We start from the raw sequence: 15,325 nt of genomic DNA on the forward strand, positions 1-15,325 counted from the left end.
TGTTTACCAGAAACTGACTCCTATTGGACACATCAAAAGGGAGGGTGTACTTCATGCTTTCGTCTGGTCGCGCTAAAGGTGCCCACTTCCCTTTCTTGGCCTTATCGGATAGGCTGTCAGCTGCCATGACAACCACTGTTCTGCCATGGTAACAACAGCATGTGCTGCTTGGTAACAGATCAGGATAGTGTGTGTGTGTGTGTGTGTGTGTGTGTGTGTGTGTGTGTGTGTGTGTGTGTGTGTGTGTGTGTGTGTGTGTGTGTGTGTGTGTGTGTGTGTGTGTGTGTGTGTGTGTGTGTGTGTGTGTGTGTGTGTGTGTGTGTGTGTGTGATTTAATTAACATTATCACTGCAATGCATATAGGTAGCACATTCACGTTTTCTACAGGTTGATTTCCGGAGCAATCACAAACAGTAACCCTTTTTTCAGTAAAACTTTATTCGTCAGTGCATGAACAGAACACCATGTCAAGGTCATAGACTATTCTTTTCGGAACCATTTTTAAATATGTTCTTTCTTTTATTTATTTTTTTACATAAAAAAATAATGGAGCGATTAATTACATCTCTATCTCTGTTTTTTTGTTTCCCCAAAAAGAGCACTCTGCATGTATTTATAAAGGTGCTGTACAATATACAAACATTTACATCTACTGTACCCACAGAACACAGGAGACCAGAGAGGAACCGTATTCTAATGAAGAGATGCAAGGCCACAGAATGATAATAATATGAGCTACAGCAGGGTTTAAATCAGGGGTGAGACCAAAGAGAGATGAAACAGTGTAAGAAAAGGGAACATTTCTGGGGGATTATTGACCGCTACCAGCGTACTCCCTGTTCCTGACCCGTCACTCAGGGGTTGGCGGTACGAGGTTAAAACCCAACCAAACTATTGCACAAACGCTACAGCTGATCAGCTTATACTGCGAGTCTTGTAAACTGATTTCAACAAATGTTATGAGAGTCAAAACTATCTCACTGTGCAAGTCCAAGACCCAATATTCTTTCTACTACTACTACTACTACTACTGCTGCTGTTGTTGTTGTTGTTGTGGTCGCCTTCCTGGCCATCTGCGCCTATTCATTAACGGATGTAATCACATGATCTTATCAAATCATTTGCTACGTGTTGCGTTCCCTGAGCCAAGAACATCCAGAGTCTATTTAGCCTTTATATTGTATGTCGCAGTACCATCTGTCCTCTCTGCCCTGTGTGGATGGGTTGTCCCAAGCGGATGACCCAATTCACCAGGATTCAATTTGAAGAAATGTGAATATTTGATTATTATAATTATATCTCTATATTATTGACCGAACAACACCAACGGGACAAGATAAGGCTGTGTAATGAAAATTCTGATGAGTTTTATATTGAGTAGCTCGCCCCTATCAGCGCTTTAGATGTATTTTTTTAAGTTCATCCATTAGCTCAAACAGACCTGAAATGGAAACTTGTAAAAGTAGTAGTAGCACATTTCACATCTCCCCCAAATTAAATAAATAAAAGTATGCAAACACATACAAATTCATCCACTCATGCTTCAAATAATCTTGACTAAAAGTTACATTGTTTTCTTAGGGATGACCAGTGAGCAGAAATCTTTGGCGTTCATCAGGAAATCAAACCTCAAATGCAAAAAAAGCACTTGACTCCACCTGGAAACATTTTCACTATTTTTTTACTCTTCCCCTAGTAGGCCAGGTTGTCTAACCAAACTTGTCACAACTCACATTTTACACTGCCGTTGTATTTTCTCCCGTTTTAGAGCAATGTAAGCAAATATCGACGTGCAGTACCACTTACGGCCACAAGTGAGTGCTATAATGAGTTAAATAATGAAGGTTTAAATAGTATGGAAGGTAAAGTCTCTGCACACACCAGCCACCTAGCATGAGTTTATCCAACGCTCATACAAACAACTTATTTATGTGTATTTAGCCCTCAACATACCCTGTTACTTTATCATACAGACACATTTACACGCCCCAAAAAGTATTTTCTCAACAGGCAAAAGATTAAGATGCCAAAGAGATCGATTCAGGGCCCACTGTGAACTCTACTGGCTACTACTTTGGCCTTGAACAGTGATTCTTTTTTTATTTTAACACAACCACGGAAAAAAGAGTCTAAAAAAACATATATTTTTCAAAGCATTTGCAGCAAAATTCACCATCACCAATGAAGTTGGACTGTGTCATTCTGTAATGCTACGAGGGTAGATGCAGTGCAATGGATATCAATATAATCTAGAATCTGTACATGATAAAATTCAAATATATCTATATAGATATAAACTGTATAATACTCCACGATGAGACACATACTGTGAGTGATCGCAACATTTGGTAAGGATAGCAGGTGCCCCTAAATATCTTTATTGATGAAGACCTGCAGTCTTCTCATTTCTACCACCAAAACACACTGGAAGAATGTTGAAAGCGCAGGATAAATTCAGGTGAACCGTTGTCTCCTCTCGGTTATAATGGGATATGGATTGGCGATGCTAAACGTATATATTAATATTTATCTTTTTTTCTAAATCTCAATAATTTACACACAGCTTAGGTATCTTACAAGTGGTTAAAACAAAAACCATGAACCACGAGTATCTGGTCTCTCGCAACAACCCATATGGAAAAGATTCCACAACCGTGGGGCATAGTTTGGAGTCCCTCAGGCAAGTGAAGTCTTATATATTTTTTTTCATAACATCTCAATGAGGGGTAACCAATGTTGTGTCAAAGGCGAGCGGTAAAGATATCAACGTAAAACTAAAACCAACTGCATGCAGTGGCACTACCCCTTTAAGAGAAAAATAACACACACACTCACACACACACTGAACAAATCCACAGCGAGTCTGAAAACAACCAAGGGCAACATAAGACCCTTGGCAACAGCCAGACTTATTGATATCATAAGAGAGGGAAGAGAGAGAGAGAGCCCTTTCCCTCTTTCTTGCATATGGAAGTTTTGCATTGCAATGGGTGAGGCATGGTGTATTCAAAGAAGAAGTCATGACAGGAGCGGATTGACCCAGAATTGGCACATATTCACATTTTCATTTCCCTCAGCTCCGCGGGGGCACTCCAGCATGCTACTCATGCAGAAAGCCTGCCACCATCAGGTGCTGAGGCATGTGTTTGTGAAGTTTGTTGGAGCGAGAAAAAACATAGCAGGTCTTCAGCCGACAAAGAGTGACCGGGCGTCTCCCCCAACCATGAGAGAGGACAAGGGTGGCTCCCCACCTCCTCAAGACAAAGTGAGAAGTAATGGGATTGCGATGGACTGGAGGGTGTTTTAGCATTCCACAGGTCCGTGCCGTGACTCTATATTCCGTCAGTAAGGGTCACGCATGACTTCAGCGTGGGAGAGAATTCTGGCAGAGCTGGGAACCTTCCAAGGACCAGGGTGAAGCTCACCTTTGGGGCTGGGATGGTCCCCTGGAAGACCTCCGCTCGGGGACACAAGAGAGGTGTTACTCCCTCTCTCCTTCTTATGAAACAGGCCTTCACTTTCCCTCTCCGCTGTGGGTGACCCAAAGGACTCCTCCCTGCTCCTCAGATCCTTAAGAGATGATCGGGTCGCCCGGGTTTCCTTGTGCGGGGTCCGTCCGTCGTCTCTCGGTTTTGCTCTCCCTGTGGTCTCTTTCTTCCCTGGGTCGCGTCCCGCCCCCGCCCCGTTTTCCGGCGGCGTGCGAGTGCTCGGAAGTGTTCGGTGTTTGGATTCTCCCGCCGGTCTCTTGCTGCTCGCCACGTCGCCTCGCTTCAGGGCGGTCCTGTGTGCCTCCCTTCTCCCCTCCAGTCCCGCTGGGCTCCTCTTGGCCTCAGCGTCGCCATTGGCCTTGCTGGTGGTTTTAACGGCGTGCTCCAAGCTCTCCTTGCCTGAGAGTTCCTGCAGCCTCCTGAGGTGGTTCTGTTGTCTCTCCGCTTGTAAAAGCGCCATGGTCCCCACCTCCTGTACACTCTGAGGAGAAGGAGGACGTCTGCCGAGGGTGGTCGTCGGCAGAGGTGACGTCGGCGTAATCCGAGACATTGTACCCCTCTTGCGCCGTTCAACCTCCTGCGTCTTAGTCTCGCGCGTCTTTACGGCGTCACGGGGACTGTCTTTGGCTTTAGACAGCATCGTCTCCGCTAATTTCTTGGGGTCGTTGCCGAGCCTTGGTTCGGTTGTGAGGTCCTTGGCGGGCCTGATCCTCTTGGAGAAGCTGAACTGCTCATGGTTTGGGGCGGCGGCGGCGGCGGTGTTGGTGGTCGTCATCGGAGAGAGCCGGTCTGGCCTTCCGCCCGCCTGCTCCCTGCTCACGGCGGCTGGGCCCGAGCCCCTGTCGCTGCGAGGGGGCTGCTTGGAGGACTGCTGCTTGGGGGAGGAGGTATTGCGCCCGGGGGACACCCTCAGTGCGGCGGGGAAAGGGGAGGAGGGGGAGATGGATGTCGCAGAGGATAACGGGGAGGAAAGGGGCGATGTGTCAGACGCAAACACTTCCCTGGGAAGGCTCGTGGGTGAGGTGACTTTTCGATCGTGTTGACCTGAAACAAAGCAGAATGAACACCTTTTTGTTTTGTTTTCTCCGACGGAGGTACCTGAAAGTTAAACTTTAAAACAATACATCCGTCTCAGTAGAGTGTGAAGAAATGCTGCGTTGCCAAATGATGAAGAAGGAGGAAAGGCGAGGAGAGAGCTTTACCAAGATAAAAGAGAAGAAGAGGCCGGGAGACAAGCGCCGAAGCCGTTAGTGTTGGTGCTCGTTAGTGTAGTAGCACACGGTAGAGGAGGACGAGCTGCCTGCATCACCACAAGAGAAGAAGAAGAAGAAGAAGAAGCAGAGGAAGGAGGGAGAGGAAGAGCCCAAGGGAAGCAGATGGTTAGAGCTGGCGAACGGCTTCATAAAGACGACTCATCCATTATCATACATGACCAGAGCCATATCGTCATTAGCTAACAATTACATGGATTAATGGGTCCAACCCAGAACTCTGGTGGCTGCTGCTTCTGCTTCACTGTTAGTTACTCTCAGGGGGGGGATGGTTAGTACAGCGGTTAGTGGGGGTTTGGCTCGCAGCCGAAAGGGTCTGGGGTCCAACCCAGAATGTCTGCCGTCTACCAGTATGCATTCTTGAAAAAGGTGGCTAACCCCCACCTGCCCAGTAAGGTCATGTATCTAAAATAATTCCCTGAATTCACATTGGACGTTCTGATTATTTATTTATTCCTTAATCTATCCTTTATCCTGTATTTCTCTGTTTATATTTTAACTTCACTTCGGTTTTTCTATTCCCTAGTCTTCTTTCTAATCTTCAGCAGTACAATTGTGCCAACCCACTATCAGGGGGATTAGTGAAGTTGTGTGAGTGTTTTGCTGGAAGGAGCTTACTGCTGTCCTGGGCCAGGCCAGCCCCGGGTCTGAGCAGGAGCACCACCTTGCTCCCCCCCGCCTGGATCAGCTCGATGGCCCTGGTGTGGGAGATCCCCCGGGCCGGCTCCCCGTTGATCTCCACGATCTCATCCCCCACCTGCAGAGGGAACACAATGATACAGTGATGACACACACACACACACGCCGGCATGTAGACACTTATACAGTGTATACGTGTGTATAGCTATGCACATATTGACACAAAAGACACAATGACAGACTTACACGTGCAGCCGCACACACACCCGTCGATTAACGGGTAAGGCGTCCAGACACACACACACACACACACACACACACACACACACACACACACACACACACACACACACACACACACACACACACACACACACACACACACACACACACACACACACACACACACACACACACACACAGCTACATCAAATAATCTTAATTTCATGCCGCGCGCGGTCCTGAAATCCCCCCCCGGGACACACAGTTATTGGAAACGACAGAATAAGTGGAGATAAGAAGAGCAAACACATCATTCCGTTAAGCCCTAATGTGTGTTGGCATTCCATCGTCACCCTTGGGTGGGCCGGCTCACACAGTCTGCAGATCATATTATGGCTGTACCCTGAAATTGATTTCCACTTGGAACTATTCGAACACTTTTTATTTCCAACACTTTCTCTGCCTCTTGTGAAACCTGAAGCAAGGCGGTGGGGTCTATTGAATGCTACAGATGGTACTCCTTCCTGCCTGGGCTGCTGCTGGACGGCATTCAGTCTACTGAATGGGTCTGGAGACAGCTCCCCGTATGGCCCTAAGAGGGTTCAGGCTCTCACTCACACACCACTTATGCGTGGTGGATGGGCAAAGGGAATTGAACCCATGATGGCATTACTACAGCTGACGTAATTCCCTGCCAGCTTCAACGTAGTCGGCACCCCTGACCTGCTGCTTTAGCTTATCCTAACCCTTACGTTGTTTTAGCTCTGTCGCTTATGGGGGCGCTCATAGTTGAGCTTCTGCTAATGGGTTATCTTGGGGACTGGAACCCAGGATGTCATTACTTCAGCCGTCCCGGAAACTACCGGCTATCGTCTGGCCACGATTGACCTCTGGGGACAACGGGCAGTATTTATGGGGCTCTTTGTGTAGCCGGATAACGGATGTCCAGTCCAACACTGATCGTTGTTTACGGTTCGATTAGCAACTTGAGACCCAAGAATGGAGTCGGAGTGGATAGACAACGTCTATGACCGGATCGTTTCACAAGATTCAGGCGATGGGTTCCGAGATTGTTATTTCCCACGCACGCTTTTAACACGTATGCAACCAAAGTTTGCCCAAAGGTGATTGAAAAATAGCACTAAGATAAATAAATGAAGACTAATAAAGAAAACAAGTGCACTTCAGATACCAAGAGCATGGCCCGTTGCCTACAGATTCTGCATCAATATGCAGATATCTGTCGAGGGAGATTCTTCTTAAAGCTGAAGGAAAACAGACTTGCTGCCTTAACTTATACTAACCCTTATTCCACTTAACTCCTGCTACTCAAGAACATAATTTAAGCAGGGTCAATGGAAGCCATCACAGGGATTTGTAACAGCTTTCACTTGTCCCTTATCTTACCATAAACCGCTGTAGAGGAGCACAAAATAAACTTATTTTTGTTTAGAAAAAGTGTTACCTGTTTTGGAAATATATTATGCATTGCCAAATGCATTGCCGAATATAAACAAAATCTGCGAGCACACGGCCAAACTTCCTTACTACAAAAGTAATTTAGATTAAACTATTTAGTCTTCACACTTGAAGTCATCCTCGGGGGGGGTTCTTTTTATTTTTTTAGCTGCCAAAATAAGTGGCAGATAAAGCGAGGAAAAATGAACACACAAAGCACACAAGCCCCTGCCTCCTCCTTCCCCTCGAAGTGAAAGTGAAAGCATCTCATCCATGAAACAGGGACTCACGTGGATCCTGCCGTCCAGCAGAGCGGGTCCGTCCTCGGCCAGCCTGAGGATGTACAGGCCCATCATGTACTCGGTTCCCCCGCGGAGGCTGAAGCCAAAGCCACGAGCGCCGCGTTCCAGCTCCACAGTGAGACAGCCCTGAGCGGAAACAAGGATCAGCGTCAGCATCGAGGGCCGTGTGTGTGATGCGTGTGTGAGAGAGGGCATGTGTGAAGTGAGCATGTGCGATGTTTTTTTGATGTGTGTGCGTGTGTGTGTGTGTGTGTGTGTGTGTGTGTGTGTGTGTGTGTTTGTGTGATATATGTGTGGGATGTGACACACACAGAGTAAATATTTACTGTACATACAGCCGTATCGACTCTACGCTCACATAGGGGTGAAAAACACAGACCGAGCATCACCCGTTTTGCATTCTCATATTTCAATTTAAGTGTGCCATATCTTAACAATATAGCTTTGTATATTTTTTTATTTTTCTGTGTATTTTTGTCCACTTCGTCTGTATTTACATATTTTCCATGATTTGCATTGCCCTGCTGTACTTCTGTGTTTTTATTTTTTACTTAGATATCTATCTTATTTCTCATTTGTTACATAACCCTTGAACAGAGAAATTCAGTCTTCTAATGAACCAGACCTAACAAACCCAACAACATCCTACAACACTTCAGCAGAGTTCACACCTGGTTGGGACCGGTCACACACAGAGTTCCCTGGTCAGCACGAGGAAGTGAGTTGTAGTCCGACCAGCTCAGCGTGTCTCTCTTCTCCTCTGAGTCCAGATTGTAACTAAAAGCGACAGCAGAGTGGTGTTACATCCATGACCCAGATTACCTGTCAAGCTGCGGTAGGTAAAATATGAGTTAACAGAAAATAACTGAAAAGAGACGAAAACTTTGAAAGAATAATGTCTTGCGATTTAAGAAAATAACATTTAACATACACAATTATTTTATAATCAAATTATCTTTCCAGATTGCTAATTTAATGCTGAAAGTGAACAGCAGAAATTAAATAATTCAGATAAATGTACATACATAAATATATGCTGACATAATTTCATGCGTTCATATCTGGAGTTCACACCAAAGTGTGCTCTGAATCTGAACATTGAACCCTGTTGATACTGGCCTGGCTCCATTAACCCCCACATGTGCTGACCTTGGTCCCAGCACTCTATGCTGGAGGGCAGGGCTCTGCTTGGCTGAGCTGGCCCCAGATGGAGGGCCCCGGTATTCTACAACACACATTCACAAAAACAGCACATCAGACTAGTGAATAAGTCGTACCATAACAATGGTAAAAAAAAAAAACAGTATAAATTTGCGCACAGAAGAATGTATTATCGTAGATCCAGAACAGTGATTGTAACGCAAATTGTTGCATGAACAGTTGATATGAATCACTCAATCAACTGAGGCAAGCAGAGTGACTGCTCGACTCCACAGGGCATCACTCAGTCAACAGCTATTCATTATCTCCTCCTCATCTTTCTATTTCACGTCTTATCTATGATTGATATTGTTACAATTGTTACGAATTACACATACAACTCTATCTATATCTGTATCTATATCATGTGCTGTGTACGGTACAGTTAACGCATTGACATCGTTACCAATGAACAGAGCTACTACAAAACAGATAGCAAGACATCCGCTGAGAAGAGACTAGATAAGAGCTACGAGCTAACAGCATCCCCATCCAGACATCCCCCTGCCCCAGACCAACAGCTCGTAGCTCTCAGGAAGGGGCTATTCTCTACACACCGTCCTCGGGCACCACTGTGAGGGTGACCACGCTGCCGGCGTCCTTGATGATCTGGACGATGTCGTTGTGCGACAGCTCTATGATGGAGCGCCCGTTGACCGCCGAGATGCGGTCGCCGACGTTGAGCAGGCCGCAGCGGTCCGTCGGGCTGCCCTCGATGATGCGGCCGATCTTATGGGGGATCACTGAGGAGGAGGAGGAGGAGAAGGAAGAGGAGGGACGAGGAGGAGGAGGAGGAGGGTAAGATGAGGAGGAGGAAGAGACGGAGGAAGAGGAGGAGGAGGAGGAGGAGGAGGAGAAGGAAGAGGGTAAGATGAGGAGGAGAAAGAGAAGGAGGAGGAGAAGGAGGATGAGGAACAGGAGGAGCAGGAGGAGGAGCAGAAGGAGGATGAGGAACAGGATGGGGTGAGGAGGAAGAGGAGGAGGAGGAAGAGGGGCAAATGAGGTGGAGGAGGAGAAGGAGGAGGAGGAGAAGGAGGATGAGGAACAGGATGGGGTGAGGAGGAGGAGGAGGATGAAGAACAGGATGGGGTGGGGAGGAGGAGGAGGAAGAGGAGGTAAGGAGGAGGAAGAGGATGAGGAACAGGAAGAGGATGAAGAGGATGTGGAAAAGGAGGTGGAGGAAAAGGAAGGTGAAGATGAGATAGGAGGAGGGGTGGTGGAGAAGGAGAAGGACGAGGTGGAGGCAAAAGAGGTGAGAGGGAGGAAGAAGAGGAGGAGTAAGATGAGGAGGAGAAAGACAAGAGGATGTGGTGAGGAAGGAGGAAGATGACGAAGAGGAGGATAAGAGGAAGATGAAAGAAGGAGGCGGATTAGGAGGAAAAGGAGGATGAGGAAGAGGTGGATGAGGAGGAAGCAAATGAGAAGAAGGGGAGGAGGACAGGAAGAAGTTAGCATCCGGTGTGACAGGCCAGCACAATAAGAACGACATCATCAGTCATTTGTGCGAAAACAAAGTATTAAACCAACATTTGTTAGTGTCAACGAGTGTTAGTATGTATTTTCTTATTATTTAAATGGGATTCTGCATCTAAAAAATGTGCCATGACATCTCTTTGCCATTTTTGACAACAGGTACCACAATGGAAATATACTTGTGTCACGTTTTTGTGTGGTCCTTGACGATGACAAATCAGGATGTTATTCGATCACACCCAATAACTCAACCAAACTAAGGCCACCGCAAGGCCCTCTCTTCCAGGAGCTGGGTTTTGTTTTCAGCATTGTGAGATTGTGTTAGGGTTGGAAACATTTGAGTTATCTTGTAGTGAATTGAATCTCAGGCTGAGTGATAGAGCCTTGGTGTTCTTTGCCTTTAGTACATTCCAGTAAAACATCAAGATGGGTTGAAAGGGTCTGGATGAATCAAACATCCAAAGGAAAAAAAGAAAGAAAACAAAACCACTATTTCTTCTACTGTCTTCTTCATTATTTCAGCCTTTTTTTTATTTTGTCTCTCTTTCAACTGATTGTCTTTGAGATGCGTTTAAACTTTTAATTCCTGCCTCGGTAAAGCACACAAAGGTTGAATAGGCTTTTGTGTTTGAAGGGTGCGATATAAATAACACCATGCCTTGCCTTACTCTCCCTACTCATAATTATAACCAGCGTTATAAATTAAAAACCAACAACCACCACATGAGCGTGGGGGTGGGGGGCTGGGGGTGGGGGGGCTCGGTACCTCCGTAGGGGGGTTTGCTCTTGGAGGTCAGGATGACGAAGCCGAAGCCCTCCGTGTCCTTGCGGTGGAGGGTGATGTCGAAGGACTGGTGGTCCAGGGCGCTGGGCAGGGGGATGCGGGGCAGCCGGGGGGAGCCGTTCAGCAGCCCTGGGGCCATGCTCAGGACCTCCTCCTCGGTGGGGTCTGGGGGAGGGAGGGAGAGAGGGAGAGAGGGAGAGAGGGCAGCCGGTGAGACGGGGGAGGTTAAGGAGAGGTCAGGCTCTCAGGACCTCCTCCTCGGTGGGGTCTGGGGGAGGGAGGGAGAGAGGGCAGCCGGTGAGACGGGGGAGGTGGGCAGAGGGGGGAGGGGAGGTGACCAGAGGAATGGGGAGGGGAGGGGAGGGGAGGGGAGGGGAGGGGAGGGGAGGGGAGGGGAGGGGGAGGGGAGGTAAGGTAGGTTAAGGAGAGGTCAGGTTCTCAGGACCTCCTCCTCTGTGAGGTCCAGTGAGACAGGTGAACGTAGCGTGGTGAGGTATGGAGGGTTAGTTAAGTGGTAGTTTAGTATGGCAGTGGATGGGACGACGTGGAAAGGTAACATGGGGTAAGGTAGCTGAGGTAAGGTAGGTAGGGGTAAGGGATGTAAGGGTAGGCAAGGTAGGTTAGGTTAAGAGCGATGAGATAAGGTAGAGTAAAAGCTCATTAGTTAAGATTAGTTAGGTCAGGTGAGGTAAGGTAGGTTAGGGAGGGTAAGGTAGGAAAGGCAACGTAAGGTGAGGTGAGATGATGAGGTGGGGTCCAGTAAGATAAGTTAAGGTACGGTAAAGATAAGATAAGAAGGGGAAACAAAGTAGGAAGGATTAAGAACGAGGATTAAAATATACATAATAAATTCCCATTCTTCATGATTCATGCGAACAATGCAAAACACGACTCTGAATATTAAACAGACTCTTTTCACAGCGGAGGCTCAATAATCCAAGGAGAACTGCGTGGGAAACCTTCAACAGAATCAAAAGACTCAAAAGACGTTTTAAGATTTACAAAACACATCTTTCATAAGAAGCCTGACTGCTCGCCCAGACTGTGGTTCCAGACCCACCCCTGTAGATGACCTTCCTCCGGACGGTCAGCATGACCTGGCCGTTGCGCGCGGCGTTGGTCATCAGGTCCAGGACCTGCTTGTGCGACCGGCCCTTGACGATCACGCCGTCGATCCCGATCAGCTCGTCGCCGGCGCGCAGGCGACCGTCCTTCTCCGCCGCCCCGTTGGCCACGATGGCTCCGATGTACACCTGGGGGAACACGTTCTGAGGCGCACACACACATTTCAAATACTTTATTTGATTACACATTACAAGTACAATTCTTTTTTTCTTTTTTTTTTTTAATGATCCTACACATCAATACAGATCGGCACATTGTTGTGTAACACGATGTCAGGGGTACAAGAAACATCTCCTTTTCCAGGTAAGCATGCTTCCTGTAACTGAAGAAATTGAGAAGTACTTTACAAGCTGTTTGGCTCATGTTCTTTAGAGCCCGCGGATGTAAAGTCCACGGGTTGCCAGCTTAAGTACATGCCCTAGACTACCTTACACTACCGGGGGAGACAGTGAACGGATTCACAGTACTGTGCATCACATTGATAGTTTGACATTCTGGTTTCACGGAGATAATAGGAAGAGCGTTGACGGCTAGCCAGGATAGGACAGCAGAGGTCTATTTACTAGTCTTTCCTAGCCGGTCGGTTCTGGGTTCGATCCCTGATGTCCAAAGCCTACCTGTATGGCATCCTTGAGCCAGACACCCTTACCCACCTGGTTCATACTCTCACATGTATCAGAAATTCACTGCAAGTCTTCTAAGCTTCTTCTAAAATTGTACCAACAACCAACAACATTAAACAACACCAACGACACACCTTCAAACAATCAGATTAATGGGTTGTGTTGCCTTCGTGTAACACAACCCCATAATGCTAGAGCAGTCACATGCCCTTTAAATGTTAATGTCAGCACTCATACCTTCTGCCGTACTCTAACTTATTCATTTCCAGTTTTGTTCCACATTCGATGTAATATTAACAACATTCCGCCTCGGATCCGAGGTCCATGTAGCCATGGCAACCCCGGGATGTGAATGCGTCGTGGAGAACATTCCAGACTGAGTGTTTGTTCTTACTGGCTGTTCTGGAGCCTCTCCCCCCAGCACCCGGAAACCGAAGCCCGTCTCGATGTCTCTCTTGAGGAACACGTCTATGTCCTGCGTGTGGGGCTCTGTGGGGGGGGGGGGGAACCATAGACATCGCTCTGTCACTGTGGTCGAGTGGTAAGATGTACCGCTGAATTAGGAGGAAAGCCTTCTGGAGGAATTAGACGCTGGCTGAATGATAATGTCATTTACATTTCACATTTCAAAAGGAATACTGCTGTTTAGGTTATTTACATAAATGCACTATATATCGCTTTTATTTATTATGATGACAATCACATATATATATATATATATATATATATATATACATATTTGTGTGAACACAATTATTTCCATATGCATCAAATATATTTTTTACTTTGGTTGAAATGTCTAATTGGTTGCTGCAGATATCCCAAAAATCACAACCTTATTAAATCTAACCGATATCCCAGCACCACCCAACAAAACCAATTTAATGGAATCCAGTCTAATCTAACATAATCCGCTCCAATCCCTCACGTTTGCTGTCCAGCAGGGCCTTGGACTTGAGGTACATCTCGGCGGCGTCCCTCTTGGGGGACTCGTCCGCCCTCAGGGTGTTGGTGCTGGCGTGGTAGGCCAGGGCCTGGGGCCCCGCGGCGTCCACCAGGCTGTCCAGGGTCTCCGTGCTGGCCGTCATGTCCGCTCTCTGGGGGCCGCGAGAGCAACAACATCAGGGTAAGGTAGCCCAGTCGCGACGTGTGCAAACTGGCGTCATAGGGCTGGAGTCCAGAAGGTTTGCTTGATGCTCGTGCTTAGGCTTGGGTACACTAGCTTGGAGCTGGTGTGATAATGAGCACCGTGGAACTGGGACAGCTGAACTGCTTTGGTGTGGTTAAAGGCAATGTCGATGAGCCGACAAACAACAACCTTCAGACTCCCCGTTAGGATACACTGATGTATCCTGGGTCCATGCGATGATTTATCGGCCTATTTAGCTTCTTGCTGAGCAGCGGCCAATTGGAACAGTGGGTTACAAAGGAGGTCCATTTGGGATTGGGGAAAAACATCTGGAGATTTAGCAGAATCGCTATTGACAGACTTTTGGAATCCAGCCCAAGCATCACAAGTAACGTAATGTTTGTTCGTACGTTTGTTCTGCTAAATTGACGCAAAAAGCTTTTTGGTAGGGGTCATGCAGCAGGGGCGATTCTAGGGAGTGTGGGGGCCCTAGGCAGAGGATTGTTGAGGGGGGGGGGGGGGGGTATGGAGCGATTGTTGACGGGGGGGGGGGGGGGAGGGCATGGGGCGATTGTTGACGGGGGGGGGTGGGGGGCCCTAGTAGTGGCCCGGGGCCCCAGGCAATTGCCTGGTATGCCTAATGGGATGCAGCGCCTCTGTGCAGCACTACTAAATCGACATTCCCTAAAAATCCCATTGTCCCAACCGAGTTAACAGCGACAGAGCAGGAGAAACCTCATAAAGGCCATATCATTGAGGATTGTCTGCGTGTGTGTATACGTATGGTTTTCACATTACTTTCCTCCTCTGTGATTGGTTAGCCGTGCGATCAGTTTTGAATGTGATTCACAAATCCAAATGAAAAAACAATGGATTTCCCAATGGCCGTGACAGGCCTATTGAGCGAGAAAAGGGCAGCCCCTTTATCTTAAACTGTTGCATTAAAACTGCCAGCATATCTAAAGAGGGCTCCACCACGCTCCATTACCGTCGCAATCCCCAGACTACGGCCCACGGACCACAGGCGCCGAAAAGAAGCAATTAACGGCATTTTTCAGCGCAAACAAAAGGAGGAGCCCTGTAAACTAATCAACATTCAAATGTATTGCTATCACTTAATTCGCTTCAATGGAAGGACCACAGTGAAAAGGCTTTAGAAATTTAATGAAGGAGGAACACTCCGGGGTGGTGTGGGAGGAGTGTGGGGGGGGGACTGATAGAGAAAATGTGAAAAGAGAGAGTAGAGTGAAGGGATTAACTCACAGGCTTCAGGCTCTTCACGGGAGACGTTTGACCTACGGAGAGACAGGTAAAGAAAAGAGAAAATCAGCCACGAAATTAACCATGAAAGAAACCACTGTGTTATTGCTGGTTCACAGGCCGCCACCAGATGGCAGTGTTTCACCCCAGCAGAAGTAGAGCGGCACGTCAAATGAAACAAGCTGATATTTATTCACTCAGGAGACGGGTGAGTGAGCGAGTGAGATCCGGCTCTGATGGCTATAGAAAGCACAATCAAAGGGAACATACATGACCATGTGATTAAAGATGAATAGCAGCTATCTACATGTGCTGTGGGGGGGGGGGGGGGGGGGTGGGGGGGGGGGGGGG

The 15,325-nt window shown here is 47.4% G+C and overlaps 1 protein-coding gene across 2 annotated transcripts; it reads right to left on the minus strand.

Moving 5' to 3' along the window:
* Positions 1 to 417: 417 nt before the first annotated feature.
* LOC130401959 (membrane-associated guanylate kinase, WW and PDZ domain-containing protein 3-like) lies at positions 418 to 15,172 on the minus strand. 2 transcript variants are annotated; one of them, XM_056606010.1, is made up of 11 exons: positions 14,978 to 15,172; positions 13,514 to 13,682; positions 12,980 to 13,074; positions 11,898 to 12,105; positions 10,820 to 11,002; positions 9,138 to 9,323; positions 8,530 to 8,605; positions 8,052 to 8,157; positions 7,369 to 7,506; positions 5,378 to 5,516; positions 418 to 4,532 (listed from the first exon to the last, which is right to left on the minus strand). In XM_056606010.1, exons 2-11 carry the CDS (start codon positions 13,671 to 13,673, stop codon positions 3,343 to 3,345), a joined length of 2,481 nt encoding a protein of 826 aa, XP_056461985.1. In that variant the 5' UTR covers positions 13,674 to 13,682; positions 14,978 to 15,172; the 3' UTR covers positions 418 to 3,342. The 2 variants fall into 2 exon arrangements, with proteins under 2 accessions (XP_056461985.1, XP_056461986.1); XM_056606011.1 differs by lacking the exon at positions 14,978 to 15,172 and having other exon boundaries at positions 13,514 to 13,824.
* Positions 15,173 to 15,325: the final 153 nt, after the last annotated feature.

The sequence above is a fragment of the Gadus chalcogrammus genome, chromosome 13, assembly GCF_026213295.1.
Source record: "Gadus chalcogrammus isolate NIFS_2021 chromosome 13, NIFS_Gcha_1.0, whole genome shotgun sequence".
NCBI lineage: Eukaryota > Metazoa > Chordata > Actinopteri > Gadiformes > Gadidae > Gadus > Gadus chalcogrammus.

What these genes read in the sequence shown, in the direction of transcription:
- LOC130401959 (XM_056606010.1), bottom strand. Translation starts at nt 13,673, where the DNA reads ATGACGGCCAGCACGGAGACCCTGGACAGCCTGGTGGACGCCGCGGGG. An exon ending in GAGGAAGGTCATCTACAGGG is followed by an intron (nt 11,003 to 11,897) that starts GTGGGTCTGGAA and finishes TCCCTCCCCCAG; the next exon opens with ACCCCACCGAGGAGGAGGTC. An exon ending in TGCTGGACGGCAGGATCCAC is followed by an intron (nt 5,517 to 7,368) that starts GTGAGTCCCTGT and finishes TTCCCTCTGCAG; the next exon opens with GTGGGGGATGAGATCGTGGA.